A 19,798-nucleotide genomic window follows, 5' to 3' on the forward strand; every position below is an offset into this window, starting at 1 on the left:
TTTCAAAACAGACAGGATCCACGTCCATAATGTTACCGGTATCAATTGTTAACCCTGAAATACACATCACAGAGCTTTTAAGCATTCAACAAGATGTCCATTAGGGGCTGGGCGATACCAGCTTCGCAATGTACCGGTATCACCAGCCAAACGTCGTGATATAGTGATGCACTGCGATTTTGAAAAGCAGAGGGGGAGAAGCAGCCCCAGCCCCATGAGGCTCCGGGGTGAAACCACCTGAGCTCCCTCGGTGGGAGTGGCAGCAGTTTCACCCCAGAGCCTTACAGGGCCGATGCAGCTTGTTCCTCCCTCCGGGCACTGGCACCAGAGGGACCCAGGAGCAGGCAGCCTCCACCAGCGATATACCACCGGGGGAAGGCGCCAATGTGCTCTGGCCCTGAAAGCGATCCTGGGTGATGGATCGACACATCACCCAGGCCTAGTGTCCATCAGCTCTTACGTTTCTGTTTCTAAGAACATCAGAAGAGCCTGGCTACAGTTGGATCCAGCCAAAGGGGCCTCTAGTCCAGCATCCTCTATGAACAGTGGCCAAACAGATGCCCACAAGCAGAACCTGAGCACCACAGCAGCAGCAGCAGCAGCCACCGCCCTCTCCCCCCACTTGCGACTCCCAGCAGCCAGTATTCAGGGGCCCACTGCCTCCAAGTAAAACGCTTGAAGACCAGAAAGTGAAAGAGACCACCTGGTTAAGAACTGGGCACTGCTAAAAGATCGAAAGAGAATCCATCTAACAACCTGTGGGTAGTTTGAAAGTGAAACCAAAAGAACCACCTCTTGAAGTCATGGTTGCAAGAGACAAAGAGAAGAATATTGACCCCCCCCCAATTGAAGGTGAAGGCAGAACTTAAGGCTGGAGAAAAGAAATGGGGTGGACTCGTAGTCGCTGGGAGACCCTGAGAGACCTATCCTCCACAAATTTATCTCATCTTCTTTTACAGCATACAAGGGTTGGCGGCCATAAATATTTATGTGGGGGACCATGGTAGATCACACACTGCTGTGGCTGCCGAAATGTTCAATCTTTCCAGTCCTTCCACCCTTTCATGATCCCAATTCTCCCACAGAGGCTGCCGGGCAGCTGCCTCAGAAGCCTCCTAGGCCCAGTCCAAAGAGAGGGCAGTCCGTCCAACATCCCACCAGAGTGAGCAAGGAGGGCTGGTGGCGTGGCCCGCCCGCTGCTTCCCCAGTACTCCAGATCCAACGCCAGTGCCCTTTGGGGAGCCAGCTCCTTGGCTAATGGAAATGGCCACATCCAAACCAAAGGTGTCAGTGGCAAAGGTTGCACACTTGACCGCAGGAGCACCTCCACACAGCAGAACGTTCTGCATCACTGAACATGATGAAAATGATGCACAGATGGTATTTGACACCTGTTAAATTGGCAAAAATGCATCGTTCATCTGATAACAAATGTTGCAAATGCAGAGAAAGAAGGAACATATTACCATAAGTGGTGGACGTGCCCCAAAGTAAGACTTCTGGGGAAAGATTTATAATGAGATGAAAAAAGTGTTGAAAGACACTTTTATTAAAAAACCAGAAGCCTTTTTACTTGGAATAGTAGGGGGAGAAATTCCCAAAAAGGATATTACATTCTTTCTGTATGCCACAACTGCAGCGAGGCTACTACTTGCTAAGAACTAGAAAACCCAAGGTATACCAACTATACATGATTGGCAGATCTAGATGATGGACCTGATGGAACTTGCCGAAATGACTGGAAGGACCCGCGAACTATCAGAAGAGATGGTGGAAGAAGAAAGGAAGATATTTAAAGTATATTTGAAGAAACATTGCAATATTTAATGTACCTTAAGTAAGTTAATATAGGCTATCGGTGTAGATTTAGAACTTAAGCTAATTTATATAGAATGTTTAAGAGTAAAATCATGTTGATTTCCCCCCCCCCTTTTCTATTATAAACTGTCTATAATGATTAACAATGAAATTCAGATGGGAAAGATCGGGGGAAGTCATGTAACAATGTTAAGGAAGTTATGATTGTATAAGAAATATTTGTGTTTTTGTTTGTTTTTTGTTTTTTATGTTTGTATGTTTCTTTTATGATAAAATGAATAAAAATTATTTTAAAAAAAAGAATGTTCTGCATCCCTGATCTGTCTCCTGACCCAGAGTGCCATCTAGCCTCACGCAAGATGCAGCAAAGGCCTTCCTTGGAGGAGGACTGCCCCCAGCCCCAGCCAAGGAATATGCCACTTGGGGGACTCTGGGCAGCACCTGCTGCTGAACGGACTTCAGGGTTTGGGGGAAGCACCAGAGTGCTGTCCAACTGGCTCCACTGCAGCGCTCGAAATCCCTTAATGCAGATGCAGCCCAGAGTGGGGGCCCCCCGGCAGTAGTTGCTAAGAGCAGCTCTTGCCCCAGTAGAAAGCCTCCTTGCAACTGGCGCATGGCCCTCCACGTTCCGGCTTCATTATTCATGACTCTGGAGGAGCTGAGCCTCTCCAAAGCCCTGCAGGGGGCAGGAATCACTTCCAACCCGCCAAGCGCAATTTATGCGGCTGTTTGCTCATGCTGCTGCCGCCACCGCGGCCTTCCTCCTCCAGCCTCAGATGCGTCCAGTGCATTTATTACCAAGCAAGGAAATAAAATTGCAATTTCGAAAGTCACGTACACAGAGGAGCGGAAGCGTAAAAAGCAAAGGCCTCCTCACAGCCCCACACCCTCCCCTCAAAATGCTTGGGGCAGGCTCCGGCTTCGGAGCAAGCCACTGCAGCCCCAGGCAGGGCAGGAGACTCCTCTGCACAAGGCAGGCGACACCCAGCAGGCTCGCAAACACTGTGCTGCAAGCACCTTTCCTGGCACATGAAGAGGGGGGCCCTTTCCTTCCTCACACACAGGGCAAAGCATCCTCACAATGGAGACCCCTCCAAAACAGAGAATGCAGACCCTGGGGAGGAGTGGCAGCCTCAGATGAAGCGCCTCCTTGGAGGCTGCAACAGGGAGGGGGCTCTGAACCTGGGAAATAGAGGTCAGCTGCTGTCAGGACACCCTTGGGTAGAAGAAGGGGCTGCAGAAGAACAGGTGGCCTAACTCCACAAGGCTCAGACAGGGCCCTCCAAAGACTGGAGCAGACCAGAAACCCCTACACGCCTCCCCAAAGGGTGGCCAACACAAAGGAGGCTGTTTCGGGCATGAAGCCTCTTCCTGCAGCTAGGGGGCAGCTAGGGGTCCCCTCTGAGTGCCAGGTCCACAATCCTTCCCCTCCTGCAGTAACAACAGCCGGCTGAGTGCTGGCTGTAGAGGCCTGCCCCCCCCCCCAAAGGACTGGCACCAGCTCTGCCACTTGAAGGGGTGCCTACGCAATGTAGCTGCTGGGGGCAGCTCTTTGAAGCTGAAGCGCAAATAACAGCCATTTGGGTTTTCTGCAGAATTGCAGTTTTTCCCACTCGGACACTGAGCTTTAAAGTGCAGAGCATGTCCGGACCCCTTCCCTTCCGCAAGGAAGCTGTCTTCCAGCTCCAAGTGAGGCTCCTGCCTGCAGGCAGGCAAATGGCTCTTCAACAGGCTCTGCCCTTTGAGGCTGTTCCTGCTGCCAAGGCTCCCCTCCAGGCTAGGCTCCTGCCCTTCAGCCACAAAGGCTGCCTGCGCATGGCACTCTGGACCTCCTCCTAACTGCACATGATGGGCCCACGAAGGTCCCAACCTGATCTTCACAGTCTCTGACTCAGCAGCAAGTAAGGACCCAGAAAACCCAGTGGCCCCAAAGCCAAGGCCATGGGAGGGTGGAGCACTTCATTTAGGATTGAGGGTGTGGCTTGGGAGACCGTCCTGCTGCTCACACAAATCCAACGCCTCTCCTCCTTCTTCTCCAGCAGCTCTTCTCAGGATGTGCACGAGTTCCAAGGAAACCAAACCTCCCATGCTTTGTGGACACTTGGGAGGGGAAATGCCACAAAATGCTGTAACTGGGCCACTGGTTCGCCTTCCCCATAATTATTGGAGGCTGCCCATTAACTAGGAGGAGGAGGAGGAGAACAGCACAGCTACATCAGCCACACCAGCTCCGTGTGGGTGCCCAAGAAATGCTGGGAGCAGCACATCCGGGAGGTGCAACCCTAGGAAGCCACCCTGCAATTGATGGGGAAGAAAGTGCTGAGCAGGTGGAATCCAAGAGGGAGCAGGCAGCCAGCAAGAAGCCAGGCTTGGCTGCCCATACTTGCTTTGCAAGAGGAACCCTAGTCCCCAATGAGCCCCCAACCTCATCTTGCCCATGTGAAAACTAGAGAGGATGAAGAGTTTCCACTGAAGGACCACAGCTGTCTCCCGGGGGAAGGAGCTCCCTCGGCCCCCATTCTTGCCTGCTGAGCCACTTCAACTCCTCCTCTGCCCAAGTGCACAAGCAACGCTTCTCCAGGGACCATCTCTCTCCTGGGTGAGACTCCCAAAGCATGGCTGGAAACAGGAAGTCTTGTTCAGCAGCTTTGCTGGGTGAGATCCAGCCTTGAGAACTGGGCCAGCTCCTCAGAGGCTCTTTCTTTGCTGTCCCTGGTCTGGAGGCCTCAGGGCTGTTGCCTCTCTCAAAGTCCTCATGGGTTTTGCCCAGTTACAACTGGGTGTTGAAGCCCCCTGCTGCCCCCTGGTTTCTTATGGAAGGGGGGAGCACCAGCCAGGAACAGGCTTTGTAAACAGCTTGCCCAGGACTTTGGCACACATGTCCCTTGTTACTTGTGCAAAAAGTGGGGTGTGAGGAAAGAAAGGGAGAGGAGCATGGCTCAGAATGAAGCATGCCGAAATCAGCCACACTCCATTTCCTTCGTCTTCTCTGATCTCTCCCAAAACTGGTTGCAGAAACAAAACAGAAGAGGTGTGAGAAACTGAGAAGCATTCTTGGCCTGTCAGGCAGTTTGAGGGAAGCCTCATGCCCCCTTCACATGGTCATGCCCCATGTTAGAGGAGTGGGGTGGAGCATCGAAGGAGCCCATCACCCAACAGCTGGGAGGAGCGCCCCTTGTTCAAGGAGCAGAGAGGAAGTGTTTTCCATTCAATGGCAACCGCTCCTCCTTTCTGACCCTGACACTGGAGAGGGCAAGAGATGGCAAGGCTGGCAAAGGGCCTTGTCAGCCCCACAACCTTCCCTTTTCTACCACCCATGTTGGGAGGTTGGCGAAGCGCCTGGCACTGCGCCTGGTGCAGCCCACCTGTCAAATCATGTGGTGACATAGTGCCATCATGCAACAGACATCTTCATTGCCCTGCCCAGCCAAAGCTGGTTCCCAGAGCCAAAAGGGCTGCCCACCTCTGCCGTAAAGGCTCAGCTCCTCAAGCCCTGGAGTATTCATGTTGGATTCGGCACCAGACGAAGGCAGAAGGGGAAAGTGGCCCCGGCACTCCTCCTTCCTCGCTGCCTCCACCACCGGGCAGCTCCTTCCCACACAGAAGCCAAGCACCTCTGCCATCCCCATATCACCACCTCCCCACGGAAATGAGACGGGCATAGTGGAGCTTCAAGATAGGATTCAAAATCCACTTGGTAAACAGCGGCTGCTTTTCCCACTCACACACAGCTCTGTGAGCCCAAAGGATGTGAAGACGGAAACACAGCACAGCCTTCAAAGGAAAACACTGAGCAGGGACTCCACTGGCTTCTGCTGGGCAGCACATAAAACTCACACACACCCCCACACACCTCCCTGGCTGGAAGGGCAAGGACAACGATGCTGCTGCTGCTGCTGCTGCTGCTGCTGCTAAGAGAGCTCATCTTCACAGAGAGTTTGGGGTCAAGGCAGAACTTGATTTTCCTATGATTTCAGAGCAGGGTGGTGGTAAAGGTAAAGGTAAAGGGACCCCTGACCATCAGGTCCAGTCGTGTCCGACTCTGGGGTTGCGGCGCTCATCTCGCTCTATAGGCCAAGGGAGCCGGCGTTTGTCCGCAGACAGCTTCCGGGTCATGTGGCCAGCATGACAAAGCCGCTTTCTGGCGAACCAGAGCAGCGCACGGAAACGCCGTTTACCTTCCCGCCGGAGCGGTCCCTATTTATCTACTTGCACTTTGATGTGCTTTCGAACTGCTAGGTGGGCAGGAGCTGGGACCGAACAACAGGAGCTCACCCCGTCGCAGGGATTCGAACCGCCGACCTTCTGATCGGCAAGCCCTAGACTCTGTGGTTTAACCCACAGCGCCACCTGGGTCCCTAGGGTGGTGGTACAAAGCAGTAAAAAAGCAGACACCTCTAGATCACCCCCCGGGGCCCCAAGATGGGCTCTTCTTGGCTCTCAGGGGCCCGGGCGGGGCTCTAGGTGTGGATTGGGGAGGTTGTGACACACCCCAATGTGGGAGATGGAAAGACTAAAAAAACCAGGAGGGGGCTCCCAGCTGCAGGGCCATGGCTAGGCGGTGGTGAGGTGAATTGAATGGGAGGGTTGGAGGAGAGGCAGAAAGAAGAGCTAATTTGTTAGTGGCTAGGGGGTGCAATGGATAGTTCTGCCAGGGGCACAAGATCACCCCGCTATGGCTCTGCCCAGCGGTGACCCTGAAGTGGGTCCAGCAGGAAGCAGCACCCCGCCACTTCCACCTCCTCAGGGGGAGGATTTCCAAGGCTGCATCCAAGGGGCAAAAGCCAGTCATCCTGTAGGGTCTCAGAGGAATCACACAGCTCAGCTGGAGCTCTGCTTTGCGCTCCCATTTCACTGATCAAGAGGAGCTAACAAACCATAAAGCCTGGCAGAGGAGGAGAAGGAGCCCCCCCCTCTCTCTCTGGTGTCTGGCCTGCATCTAAGGAGCAAGCAGAGATTCAAAGCAGCCCAGCCTTCTGACCGTGCAGCATCTCAGCCCCATTCAGGCTCAGCCCCTGCCCTGCTCTTCCTCCTCCTCCAGCCCCCCCCCCATGGGTTAGCCAGGGCCAAGGAACAGGGAGCCCAAGAGAAGGGTTGCAGGACAGTATCATTTCAAATTGTAAGAAGCCACCTTCCTGGTATCAGAATTCATTTCATTTATTATTTTGAAACATTTATCAGCCACCTTTCTGAGTAAAACTCTCACAGTGGCTGACGTAACAACCATGAAAAATACAGCTTCCGCCATAGTGAAATGAAAAAGAAGACAAAATACTGAGCAATTTCTACAAGAGACCCACAACTTTTATAAAACACCAATACTACAAAGCCCCACATTCAGCCCAGAATATAGAACACAAAATTCAGCCCAGACAATAGTGAAAAGGAGCAGCATTAAAAAATAATCCATCCCTCATGCTTAAGCCACCCCAAACAAACAGGTCTTCAACGCTAGTCTAACAGCCAGGAGCTTTGCAGAGATCAGCTGGCAGTGAACTATGAAGTTGTGGGTCCACCGCAGAAAAGGGGCCCTCTCCCTTTCTGTCCTGCCCACCCATTTCAGCCACCACGGAGGTGAGAGAACAAGGAAAGCCTCCACCATGGATCTTAATGTGCAGCCAGCCTGATGTGGGTAGAAGTCCAAGGAGCCTTCCTGTAACTTGCGTTTAAACCAAAGTGCCAAGTAGAAATCTCTCTCCAAGTAAGTAAAATAAAGGGGGGGCCCTCCCTCCCTCTGCCAGGGACCCCCCTCCACTTTCCCCACCTGGCTGGAATTCAGGTGTCAGCTGCTGTTAGCCTCCACGGGGAATGGAGCCCAAAGAGAAATGACACCTTGAAGTATTTCATTCAATGGCTGCAATTATGGTTATTAACAGGAACCAGTTGGGGTGAGAGAAGAAGTGCCATTGTCGCAAGCCATTCTTGTGCCCTCCAAAATTCTCCACCATGGCAGGAGGTCAGAGCTTGGTGTCGCTGTGGGGTCAGCAGCAGGCTTTTGCTCTTGAACACCCATTGCTAGGTGATGCCTTCATCACACTTCCATCTCTGTGGAACAAAAGCCGCCCCGCCCCCCACGACTCAGCCCCATCATTGCGGCAATGAGTAAAGTCCAGAGGGGGGGTGGGGAAGCAGTCCCCTCCCTCTCCTAAGCCCAGCACAGCTCCCCCCTCTCTATGCTAGGAGTGTGCGATGCCTGAAGACATTTCTCCTCCAAGGCAATTAGGGAAAACATGGCAACAGCTGTTGCAGAAGCTGCTCAAAGCCAAGCAAAACAGCATAGAGAGCACAAGAATGGCCAATGAGCTGCACCCATGAAGGGAAAGGCAAGCAAGCCCCACAATCACCGCCACCGCTTCCCCATCACGGCTGCACAGCCACCCTGGCTAGGCACCCATCAGCACCCTCCCATCTCCTGCTTCCTCCTTCAGTCTGGAGAACAAGGAGGAGGATTCCCCGCCCCCCAGGCCAGCAAGCAGGCCCAGTAACATGGCACTTGAGAGCCAGCTGCTGTTCTTGGCTGGCTCCAGAACATTTTCCGAGAGGGACGGCTCTGCCCTACATTCAGCACCAAAATGCACAAAGCTGCTGACAGCACAGCACAATGATCTGAAGGCAAGGTGACATGCTACTAGGAGGAGTCCATCATCTGCAGGAGAATCTCCATGGAAGAAGATCCTCCGGCAGCAGAAGACATGGAAGCGGAGAGAGAAAGCCAGAGGGTAGGCACAGCCAGCAGCAGAGAAGACACAAGAGACTTCCCTCCCCAAGCTCTGCCAAGGCTGCTGCCAGACACCCAACAGGTGCCCTTTGCCCTCCTCCCTCCCCAGCAAAAGCAAGAGAGGCATGAAGTGACACATGCAGCTCTCCCTCTCTTCCCTTGCTCTCCGTCTCTCTCATCAGGACCAGGAGAAGCACAGAGAGGGAGCTTGTGGGCCTGCAAACAGAAACGGAATTCAGGCAAGATGGACGTGGGGTGGGTTCCCAAGTCCCAGAGTTATTATTGTTATTGTTATTAATTAAATGTGTATACCGCCCTATACCTGCAGGTCTTAGGGCAGTTCACGGGATAAAATCAGAATATAAAACTACAAAATACATAATCAAAACAAAAACAACCCAATAACGCCCCCCAACACGTTTTAAAAGGGCATTAGATGCCAATCACCTGGTTAAAGGGGAGTGTTTTTGCCTGGCACCGCCAGGTGAACCTCCCTGGGGAGAGCATTCCACAGATGGGGAGCCACTACAGAAAAGGCCTGTTCTCATGTTGTCACCTTCCAGACCTCTTGAGGAGGATGCATACAAAGAAGGGCCTCAGAACTGGTGGAATTACCTGTTCTTAATGGGGCTGCACCCTGCTTGAAGCAACAGGTACTCCTGGAACCATCTTGACACCTAAGGCCAAGGTGACCTTGGTGACTAGGAGTCTTTATGTCTGGCTTTAGCTAGTCAAATGCAGCAACTACAGCAATTTCTGGACACAGATAGCCTGGGCCAGGGATACTCATGCTCTGGACACCTCTAGGCTCAACTACTGTGATGTGCTCTCCATTGAGCTGCTCTTGAAGGCAGCCCAGAAACTGAAACTACTGCAAAATGCTGCTGCAAGACTGCTGATAGGGACAGCATATTAGCTATCATTTTCTGGGTCCAATTCAAGGTGCTTACTTTGACACTAAAAACCCAAAAAGGCTGGAGATCTAAATAAATATCTGCAAGAACACCTTCTTCCATATTGATCAGCCTGTACTCTAAGATCAGCTCTTAGATCAGTGTATACAGAACAATTCCTGCTGCTTCCCAGAGAAGGAAGAGACGTGTGGTGGCAGCAGGTGACTCCCTACAGAGGGGGGACAAAAGCAGCAGTGTGCAGAAGAATGGTTCGTGGTTTCAGTTGTCTCAACACAAATGCACAGAGTATGGGAAACAAGCAAGAAGAACTTGAGCTCTTAATACAGGATGGCAAATATGACCTAACAGGCATTACTGAAACCTGGTGGGATGAGACTCATAACTGTAATACAGAAGTTGAGAACAGTCTGCTCAAAAGAAATTAACCAAAAAGAGATGAGAAGCAGCGTTATATATAAAGGATGTGCACAGTGGATGTAGCACTATACTGTATAGAAAGGATGTGAAGAGATCCATGACTTGAAGCATGGAAGGTACATCAAGAGTATATGGGTAAAAACTGTAGATGAGAGAAACACAATGACCTTACTGTGGGTGCTGCTATAGACTCCCCAAGCCAAACTGAGGACTTCCTAGAGCAGATTACCAAACATTCAAAAAAGGAGAGATAATAGTAGCCATGGGAGACTTAAAATACCCCCAATATCTGTTGGAACTCAAATTCTCCAACAAATTTCCCAATTGCCTCACTGACAATTTCATTTCCCAGAAGGTGGAAGAAGCAACAAGGGGGTTACCTCTCTTGGACCAGGTCCTCACCAACAAGGAGGGACTGATTGATGAAGTGGAAGTACTGGGAACCTTGGGAGGAAGTGATCATATCCTCTTGGGTTTCATTATACACAGGCAAGGGAAAGCTGATTGTAGTCGGACATGCACTCTGGATTTTAAGAAGGCTGATTTCAAAAAGTGTAATAAACTACTGGATGTAGTATGGTCAGAAATACTCAAAGATGGATAGGGGTTTCTTAAAAGTGAAATATTGGAGGCACAAAGATGGAAAGAGGCACAAGAAAAGAGGGAGGCATCTAAGGAAACCGGTATGGCTGCATAAGAAACTTAAAGATGAACTGAGATTTAAGAGGGACATGTATAAGAAAGGGGGAAATCATGAACTAAGAGTATATATGAGTAGCCAGCAGTTGCAGGGAGGTCAGGTAGTCCAAAGCTCAGAATGAACTCAGATTTGCAAGGGAGGTTAAAAATAAAAAGGTTTCTTTGGCTTTGGTTCAAAGCAAGAGAAAGTACAAGCAATTACGGTAGTCAGTGTCTTCCATGAAGATAACAGAGAAATGGAGGAGAGGAGGAGGAACTGTTCAACAGCTATTTTGCCTGTGTCTTCACCCCAAAGGAAAGCAGTGCCCAACCTGGTGATAACAAGAATAAACAATGCCAGCAAGGAGCTGAAGTCCAAGATAGGAAAAAAGGTCGTAAGAGAACACATAACTACTTTAAATGAATTCAAATCTCCTGGGCCTGATTTGCTGCACCAAAGGGTACTATAGAGTTTGAGGATGTAATTTCAGAGCCTCTATGCTTTGAGAATTTTTGGAGAACAGGAGAGGGCCCTGCAAACTGGAGGTGGGCAAATGTTGTCCCCATCTTCAAAAAGGGAGGGAAATACCAACTGGTCAGCTTGACACAGACACCAGGAACGGTCCCGACTATATGTGAGCACCTAGAAAAGAATGTTGTCGTTATTAACACCCAGCATGGGTTTCTCAAAAACTAGTCATGCCAGACAAATCTCATTTCTTTTTTCAATAGAGTTACAAGTTTGGTGGATCAGGGGGATGCTGTGGATGTAGCGTATCTTAATTTAAATAAGGCTTCTGACAAAGTCCCTCATGATATTCTTGTGGAGAAGCTGGTAAAATGAGGACTGGACAAGGTAACTGTTAGGTGGCTTTGTAGCTGGTTGACTGACTGAACCCAAAGAGTACTCATTAATGGGTCCTCATCATCCTGGAAAAAAGAGACAAGTGGGGTGCCCCAGGGTTCTGTCCTGGGCCTGTTATTGTTCAACATCTTTATAAATGACTTGCACAAAGGAATTGAGGGATGCTCATCAAATTTGTACATGGCACTGAACTGGGAGTGGTAGCCAATGCCACAGAAGACAGAATTAGGATTCAAGATGACCTTAACAGATTGGAAAACTGGGCCAAAACTAACAAATGAATTTCATTAGAGGGGGGAATTAGGTTCTGCACTTAGGCAGGAAGAACCAGCTGCACAAATATAAGATGGGGAACAACTGGCTTGCCAGTAGTACATGTGAAAAGGATCAAGGGGTCTTACAAGACCACAAGCATTGAGATTCCTGCATTGCGGTGGGCTGAACTAGGTCAGGCATAGGCAAACTCTAGCCCTCCAGATGTTTGGGACTACAATTCCCACCATCCCTGACCACTGGTCCTGTTAGCAAGGAATGATGGGAATTGTAGTCCCAAACATCTGGAGGGCCAGAGTTTGCCTATGCCTGAACTAGGTCATTCTTGGGGTCCCTTCCAACTCTACACTTCTATGGCCTTCCTGGTGGTCCATCTTCAGTTAAGAGGTCTGGGCCCCCAGAAAAAGGGCTTTTCAGTGTTGGCTCCAGTGGCACAGAACCAGTGGTGCAGCTAGACTCCTAACCCAGAACAAACCTGGTGTTTAAGGACTAGAATGGAAGCAGACGCCTACCCTATACCCTACAGAGCCTAACACGGCCCTTTGGAGCCTCTCCCAAAGGCACCCCACACCCCAGAGGAAACGAAAAGTGGGAAAGAGGAAGGATGAAGGCTGGCCAGCAAAACTGAGCCACAAAGCAAACCTCTGTACACCTCCAACGAAGTCTGTGCCAGGGAGCTCCTTCAGCTGTGAAAGCATCCCTCAACTGCTTTGGAAACCTTTCCGAGGTCTTCCTTTATATTCAAGTAGTATATAAATTTTATGAAATAAAATAAATCTCACTCCAACCCAGCAGTTCCAGCCTGTGGCCCCCACAGAAATAGCCAAGGCCTCAGAGCAAGGGGGGAGGACATGCCCAAACCTGCTCTCCCCACAAAAAAGCAAGAACTTGCTCCTCCAAGGGAGCAGAACTGCTGTCAAAAGGCCCGTCCAGGAGAGGCCTGCCACTCCCCAGGCAAATAAGGCCTCCCCACCCCCAACACACACCTTTTCTCCTTAAGAAGCAACCGCAGTGCTTGCCCCCAAATCGGAGGAGGCTTCGCAGAGAAAGAAGGTGCCACAAGGAAGCCTGAGGTGCTGCGCCTGTTGGCCAGAAGGCATCCCATCAGATTTCAGCCCTGAGCCTCATCACAGCTGTGCCACATGTGGCAGCTTCTGAAGGTGGCTTTGCACAGTGTTGATTGGCTGGTATTTGTGTCAGTCACAGGGCCACTCCTCACTTCTTAGAGCCAATGTCAACATGACATTTAAACAAGGTAGAGAAAGCCTTTTTGAATCACCACCACCATCATCAAGCCTGGCACAAAACCATTTGGCCGGATAAGGATGCCAAGTGCTTTGAAAATTAAACACCAAATGAAGGGGGGGGGCAAACAGGGAGAGGAGCAGTAGCCAGGATTTGTTCTACAGAATCCAGAATGCAGGCAAACGCAGGGACAGTGGGAAGCTCCACAGTCAGAACAAAGCAAAACTCAGGCCCCCTCCAGTTCTCAGGAAAGCAATGAAAGCTCGGTTTATTCTGGAGGCACAGAACAAAGACCTGGCAGAAGAAAATCTGCTCCCAGGTTGACCAGCCCTAGAAAAGACAGTCTTCCCCGCACCAGACTCCATTGCCTACCTAGATGTGGAGCCTCCAAGTGCAAGACCAGCAGCAGCAGCAGCCTTCATGGGTCCCAAATCCTCCTCCCTCTTGGGGCTCATCATTCACACATAGGCTTGACTTTCCTTCAGCCCCCAATCCAATCTCCCTCCCCTTATTTGGCTTTTTGTAAACCCAAAAGCCCCCCCCCCCCCGCAGCTGACAGAGGAACAAACGAAGAGCCGCCTGTTCAGCCAGACAAAGAGGCCCAAGGAAAGTCCCCCCCCCCCGAAGCAGAGCAGGGTGTGGCTCAGCCCCTCCACTCTGAAATCCCCACAAACACTCAGGGAGCCACAGCCATTTGCAGGATTCAGTTTCCAATATACTACAAGGCAACGGAGCCAGGAACAAATTCACTTGACCTCCTCTCAGCATTGCTGCCCACGAGAGCAGCTGGCTTTTCTGTTAACCTAACTATCCAGAGATTTTCAAAGCACAAACCAGGCTGGGAAATCTTGGGCAGGAAGGTGAGGCAGCCTAACCAAGCCTCAACTTCACAGAAAGAGGAAAGGCCTCCAGAGATCCTTTGGCTGCAGCTCTGAGCCTTGTCTATGCTGGCTGGGAATGCCAGCCAGAATGCCCTGGACGGAAGGAGAAAGAGACACACGGCAGAATCCATGCCCATACCAAGCACTGTCTATGCCACAACTTCACACAACCATTTCCCTGAGGACAAACGGGGAGGCCCAGGGATGTCCTGGACCCACCCAGGAAGACGGATCGCTGCACCCAAAAAGAAGGAGGCACAACAACCCTGTGCCCTTCTTGCAGGCTTCCCATAACAGGCACCTGGTTGGCTTTTGTGAGAGCAGGACTAGAGGGGGCCCCTTTAGCCTCTTATGTAGGTGTTCTTCTTCAGGGAGAGGAGGAGCTCCCTGATGGAGGTGCTCAGAGCTTCCATGCACAGGCATGGCTGGAGCAGCCAGAACCCTGGGGAATGCTCAGCAGAGGCAGGTGGCACCCACATGGGTTTTGCAACAGGTCCACACATCCATGCTACCTGCATGCACTAATGATGAAGTGGCACTGAGCGAGGGAGAGGGATTGTGACTGGAAGGAGAAAGGGGGCAGCATCCCCTCCAGCCACCACGAGGACTCCTCTTCCTGTTTTGCCCCCCCCCCCACCTCTCGGCATCTCAGCTCAAAGCCAGCAGCCGCTCTCTCTTGTCATCTCAAGAGGAAAGAGGTTTTGAAAACAACCCAGAACTCTCCAGCCTGCAATATTTCACAAGTGGTGCGAAAAGGAGTCAAGATGTTTTCCCTCCTGCTGCACAATCCCTGGCAAGAAGAAGGTCAAGCAAGAGACCCCATTTCCTGCAGCCACAGGCAAAGCAGTGGGCAGTCCCAATACACTATCACAACTCTGTACACCTCACCCCCAGGCCCCACATATAGGCAAGGTGAGCTCTGGGGACTCTGGGCAATTCCTTCTCTCACAAAAGAATCTGGCTCACACACATCTACTTATCTGGAGCAATGAGGCAGCTCCAGATCAAGAAACCTTCTGGGGGCAGATGCAGAACTTGCCTGAAAATAAGGGCAGCGGTGGAAGGTGCTGACAGGCTGGCCCTTGTGACCATCACAAGACACTTCCCCCTCCCCTGCCTAGAGCAGAATTTCAAGAAGGGGAAAGAGGGGCTCCTACGTTTCCTTAGGAATATCTTAGTTTCTGGGATCCTTAGTTTCTTTAGTTTAAACACGCTGTAAGAAAACTAAGAAGAACAGATAAACAGGTCTCTTCCAACTCTATGATTCTATTAAGCGGAGGCTTGACAGCCATCTGTCAGGAATGCTTTAATGGTGTTTCCTGCTTGGCAGGGGGTTGGACTGGATGGCCCTTGTGGTCTCTTCCAACTCTATGATTCTAGGTCTTGACCGATTACCTCCAGACTATTATGAAGTATCTGGAGATGTTGCAGGCCAACCATTGCTTAATACCGTGGATGAGTGAATGTCAACCAGGGTAATCCAAGGCTTTGGAATGGGTAAAGACAAATATTGATCCAAATGCACATAGTTCATAAGTACAATTGCATTCTTTTCCAAAGTACTGTGGGCATCAGTTTAAAAAATGGCTCCTGTGAGGGCATGGCATGACACAAAATGGCAGCCAAATCAAAAACAGAAGGCTGCAGCCATATGCACGCCTCCTACCCACTGCCACCAATCAATGGGGGGAACAGAAGCCTTTTGCACCTCTCCTCTGTTCAGAATGGGTAGGCTTGAGGTCCCCGGCTAATGATATAATGGCAAATCCTCTTCCACTTTAAAGAGGCACCCAGTCCAAAACATATGGAGGGCACCACATAAGAGCATAGGAAAAGCCTGCTGGATCAGGCCTAAGGGGGCCCATCTAGGCCAGCATCCTGTTCTCACAGGGGCCAACCAGAGGCCATTGTGGAAAACACACAAGCAGGAATCTGAGGAGGACAGCAGCACTCTCCCCTCCTGTGGTTTCCAGCAACCAAAATTCCCATCAGCCTCAGCCAGCATGACTAATGGTCAAGGATGACAGGAGCTGATGTCCTGGAGTGGGGCACCGTGTTAACCCCAAACAGATTATCTCTGGTGTTCAAATGAGGAAGGGACCCTGAGGATCATCTTGTCCAACCCCCTGCAATGCAGGGATATGTAGCTGTCCCTCACGGGGGATCAAACCTGCAATTACGCTCTAACCAGCTGAGCTAACCAGGATAGCTAATAACTAATAACTAATCAAGAAGAAGAATTTCTCTCCCTGATCTTTTTCTTATTTATAGTTGTCAGGGGGGGGAGAAAATTCAAGGCAGGAGCCTCCTTGAATTAATGCTGGATTCAGAGCTCTCCTCCCACCCCCAAGCAAAACCAACAGAATGGGATGGAGCTGGCTAAATATCTCAAAGCCTGCCAGGATCTGCAGGACCCTGTCAAGGGAAAGAAACACTTGAGAAGAGTTAAGGTGAGCCAAAAGAGGATACACCTTCTGTGCCTGAAACCCCCCAGAAGCTGCAGGTACCACAAGGAGGGGCAACTCTGAAACAAGACCACTCCCTTTTCAAGGCCAGCTCCCCAGGGCCTATCTTGGGGGCAGGGGGTTGGTGCCCATCTATTCTTGGCTTTAAGGAACGCTGCCTGGTGTGGTATTGGTGGCAGTGGCATAACTGGAAACTGTTTTGTGTGGGGGAAAGTAGGATACAAATACAAACAAAAGAGGGGTGCTTTCCGTAGGGTGCCCACGCCAGAACCACCAGCTCCAAATGCACGGGCATTTATACTCTCCCCACCTGTCAGCCTTCCCTTGCCATTCCCCCCCCCCCCAAAAAAAAACCCAAAGAGGCTTCTGTAAAACTATGGAGAGCAAGCAACCCACAAGAGGAGTGGGGCAGAGAAGAGAGCCCTTTGGATCAGTTCAGAGCTGACCGTGTTTGGGCTCACCAGTCAAGCGACTGAGCCTCACCTCAGAGCCAAATGGTGCGGGAGCGACAGTCAAGTGCTATTGGTTGGCATCACAGATGGCACTGTCCTGGCACCACTCTTAGCCTGGAGCCGAGCAGGCAGCCCCTTTCATGCCACAAATGCAGCGGGGGCTGCCAGTTGCCTGTGCCAGGGAGCTCTTTCCTGCTGTGTCTGAGCAAATGGAGAGGGAGAGTTTCCATCATCTCACAGGCCAAGCAGATTCAGGAGACATTTGATAGCCGAGGCCAAGAGCAAAGTGATCTTTCTCCGGCAGAGGGTGGAACCAGCCTGGTGAGGATTGTGGCTGAGACGTGAGCACAAAGAACAAACTCCAGCCTCTGGTTTTGTGATTAAGCATCGCCTGGGTGAACTGATCCTGCAGAGAGAACCCCGACACTTCGAAGAGCCTCTTCCAGCTGCCAAGAATAATATTTCAGCAGTTTGAGTCAAGGCTTCTGCAATTGCAGCCCAAAGGGGGGTCCAAAGCACAAACCACAGGACTTGACTCGGCAGGCTCCACCGAATGACAAAAACAGGCTTTGACAAACATGCTGGAGAGGTGGAGAGGGCACTGCGAGAGGAGGGTGGGTGGGAAGGCAGGCAGGGTGTGTGCATGTGTGTGAGAAACTGTGCCTGCCTGCCCCTTCCCCGCTACCGCACTGAGGCAAAAGGCAGGAAGTCCCTGGGAATCAAAGATAGGCAATGGCCCTGGTTGCGCCAGCTCCTGCTGGATGGCAGAGATTCTGTGGCACAGCAGAGTACCAAGGAAGAGCCATACCTCATGCAATATGCAGCACAGGGAGACTGACAGGCCCTGTTGCTCAGCAGTGAGCCATCTAGGTAAAGCAGCGAGCCACCCTGGGAACCCCAAGAGCCCTCATCACCCACAGCAGCCGTCCCTTCCCCACCCAGAAGGACGAGCAGCTTAGGAAACTCTACTTCCAACAAAGCGGCCATATAAGGAAATGGCCTGAAAGAGGGAGATTTACTGCCAGCTGAGACGTGAGCTCAAAGCAGCAGCAGCAGCCCAGCACAACCGCAGTGGCACACAGAAGGGCAGCCGCCTTGCACGTGCGCAGCGGCCAAGGCTGCACCGAGACGGGTCCAGGGGGGCATCTACTCCACAAGTGGCGTGGCAAAGCGCCCCCCCCCCACCGTTCCTCTACCAGCACGTGCCAGCACACACCCCGTCTCCAAGCAGGTCTGCCCAGGGCTTCCCTTCCTGGGAAAGGCGGCGCACCAGCCAGCGGATGACAGGAGCCTCCCTGGCCACGCGCGGATTCAGGGCGGAGTCCGGGCAGCAGTGCCCCCCTTGCTGCTTTAGCCACCTCCCCATACCAGCCCCGGGGGGGACATGCCCCCCGGGATGAGCCCCCTCCCTCCCCAGTCTCCTGCCCGGTGCCGCGCGCGCTCACCTTCTTCCGGGGCTGCCATTTCATCATATTTGTACAGCCGGGCTCCTGAACATCAAGCCGGGACGGGGCAGGCGCTGCTGGCGGCGGGCTCAAGGGCTCGGGCAGCGGCACTCATGCTGCCTCCTGCCTGCCGCGGGCCGGCGTCGTGCTCCGGGGCGGAACAGGTCCTGTTCCACCGCTCACGGCGCCCGGGGGCCGGAGCGCACCGCTGGGCGGCCGCTCGGGGAGTCCGGGAGGCGCGACATCCTCCGCAGAGCGCCTGGCAGGCCGGAGGGCGATGGGCGGAGGCTGCGCCGGGAAGCAGCCCGCCCTGCCGCGGCCATGCAAGCCCCTCCGCCGCCGGGGCGAGGCCGCCTCCGCCGCCGAGCCCGGCCCGCAATAAATCCCCACGGACTGAGCGCCCCCGCGGGGCACCTGGCACTGCGCGCAGAACAACGACGACGACGAGGAGGAGCGCGCGCCTGCCTGCCTGCCTGCCCGAGCCCCACATCCACGCCACGGCCAGCCCGCGGCGCTGCTTCTCCGCCCGCCTGCCTGCCCGCCCGCCTCCTCCTCCGCTGCTGCTGCTGCACTAATGACTTCCTTCCCTCGGCTCCGGCGCAGCCTGCCTGTTCCACCCCAGCTCGGGAGCGGGGCACCTCCTGGGCCCTAGTGCTCGCCTCTCCTCGCGCCCTCCCTTTGTGGAGTCTGCAGCACCCAGGCGGGGGAACCCTTTCCTCCTCGCCTCAAGCAGCTCCAAGCCCCCTGGGGACGGCCCAGGCCGTCGGCGCTCGGCGTTCAGCCACGTCCCATCGCAGCGCCTCCTCCGGGAAGGCCGCCTTGGCAAGCTCGGCCCGCGCGCCCGGAGCTCCGGACTGCGCTGCGGAGCAAAGGTTCGCGCCGGCTTGCTAAGTGCAGCCAGGAGCAGCTCCCGAGGGGAGGCCGGCAGGCTGGACAAAGCCGGACAAAGGAAAGAGTCGGGGCTGGCGGGGCAGGGGGGGGGGAGGCGTCCGGCACAGCACAAAAAACCTATTTTGTCTCCCTAGCAAAACCAAACGTTCCCACTATTTGTACGGTGCATCTAACTAGTTTTCCAGGGCTATGGTGGCTGTTGTGCAAACACTTCCTGTAAAAGCAGCTCTCTTCAAGTTGGGCCCACGGAGAGTTGCCAGCCCCAAGGGGTTTCCACAAGGCAGCTCCTCCAAGGCCCAGGCCTGGCTTCTCCGTCGCCCACCTGCTCACAAGGAACGCGCCCCGCCCCGCCGGTCTCCTTCCAGCTGCCCTCAGAGGCACTCCAAGAGGGAAGAGGCAGCTCTAGGAGGATCAGGGCCAGGATGGAGAGCCAAGCCCCAGCTGCTCCCCGCAGCACAACTGCTGTAGGGCTCAGCCGCCTTGGAGCTGGAGCTGCTTGTGTCATCCTCTCATCCTCAGTGGCAGTCAGCACTTTCCCCCCACTAAATCCGGATTTTCCCAATCTGTGGATAATCTGATAAAGGAAGATAATCCCATAGAGAAGTGCTGCTGAAGCACATGGAGTGCGCGGGGCTTTTTTACATTGGTGGTGACAATTTTGCTGGGTGCCATCTATTGCCCCCCCCCCCCACGCTGCTTTCATTTTGTTGTCATCAGAGCAAAGGAAAGGATGCAG

The 19,798-nt window shown here is 52.8% G+C and overlaps 1 protein-coding gene across 4 annotated transcripts in view; it reads right to left on the reverse strand.

Annotated features, from left to right (window-relative positions):
- The window catches only part of TTC28 (tetratricopeptide repeat domain 28), a 102,060-nt gene that overhangs the window by 46,603 nt on the left and 35,659 nt on the right, over nucleotides 1-19,798 (reverse strand). The window contains exon 1 of one of the 4 annotated variants that reach the window (XM_033174549.1): nucleotides 18,172-18,298. The exons of the other annotated variants lie outside the window; for them this stretch is intronic. Coding sequence (XP_033030440.1) covers nucleotides 18,172-18,198 — 27 coding nt within the window. The 5' untranslated portion in view covers nucleotides 18,199-18,298. Of the gene's footprint in view, nucleotides 1-18,171; nucleotides 18,299-19,798 lie in introns of those variants that run through there. 4 annotated transcript variants of the gene reach the window in all.

The sequence above is a fragment of the Lacerta agilis genome, chromosome 17, assembly GCF_009819535.1.
Source record: "Lacerta agilis isolate rLacAgi1 chromosome 17, rLacAgi1.pri, whole genome shotgun sequence".
NCBI lineage: Eukaryota > Metazoa > Chordata > Lepidosauria > Squamata > Lacertidae > Lacerta > Lacerta agilis.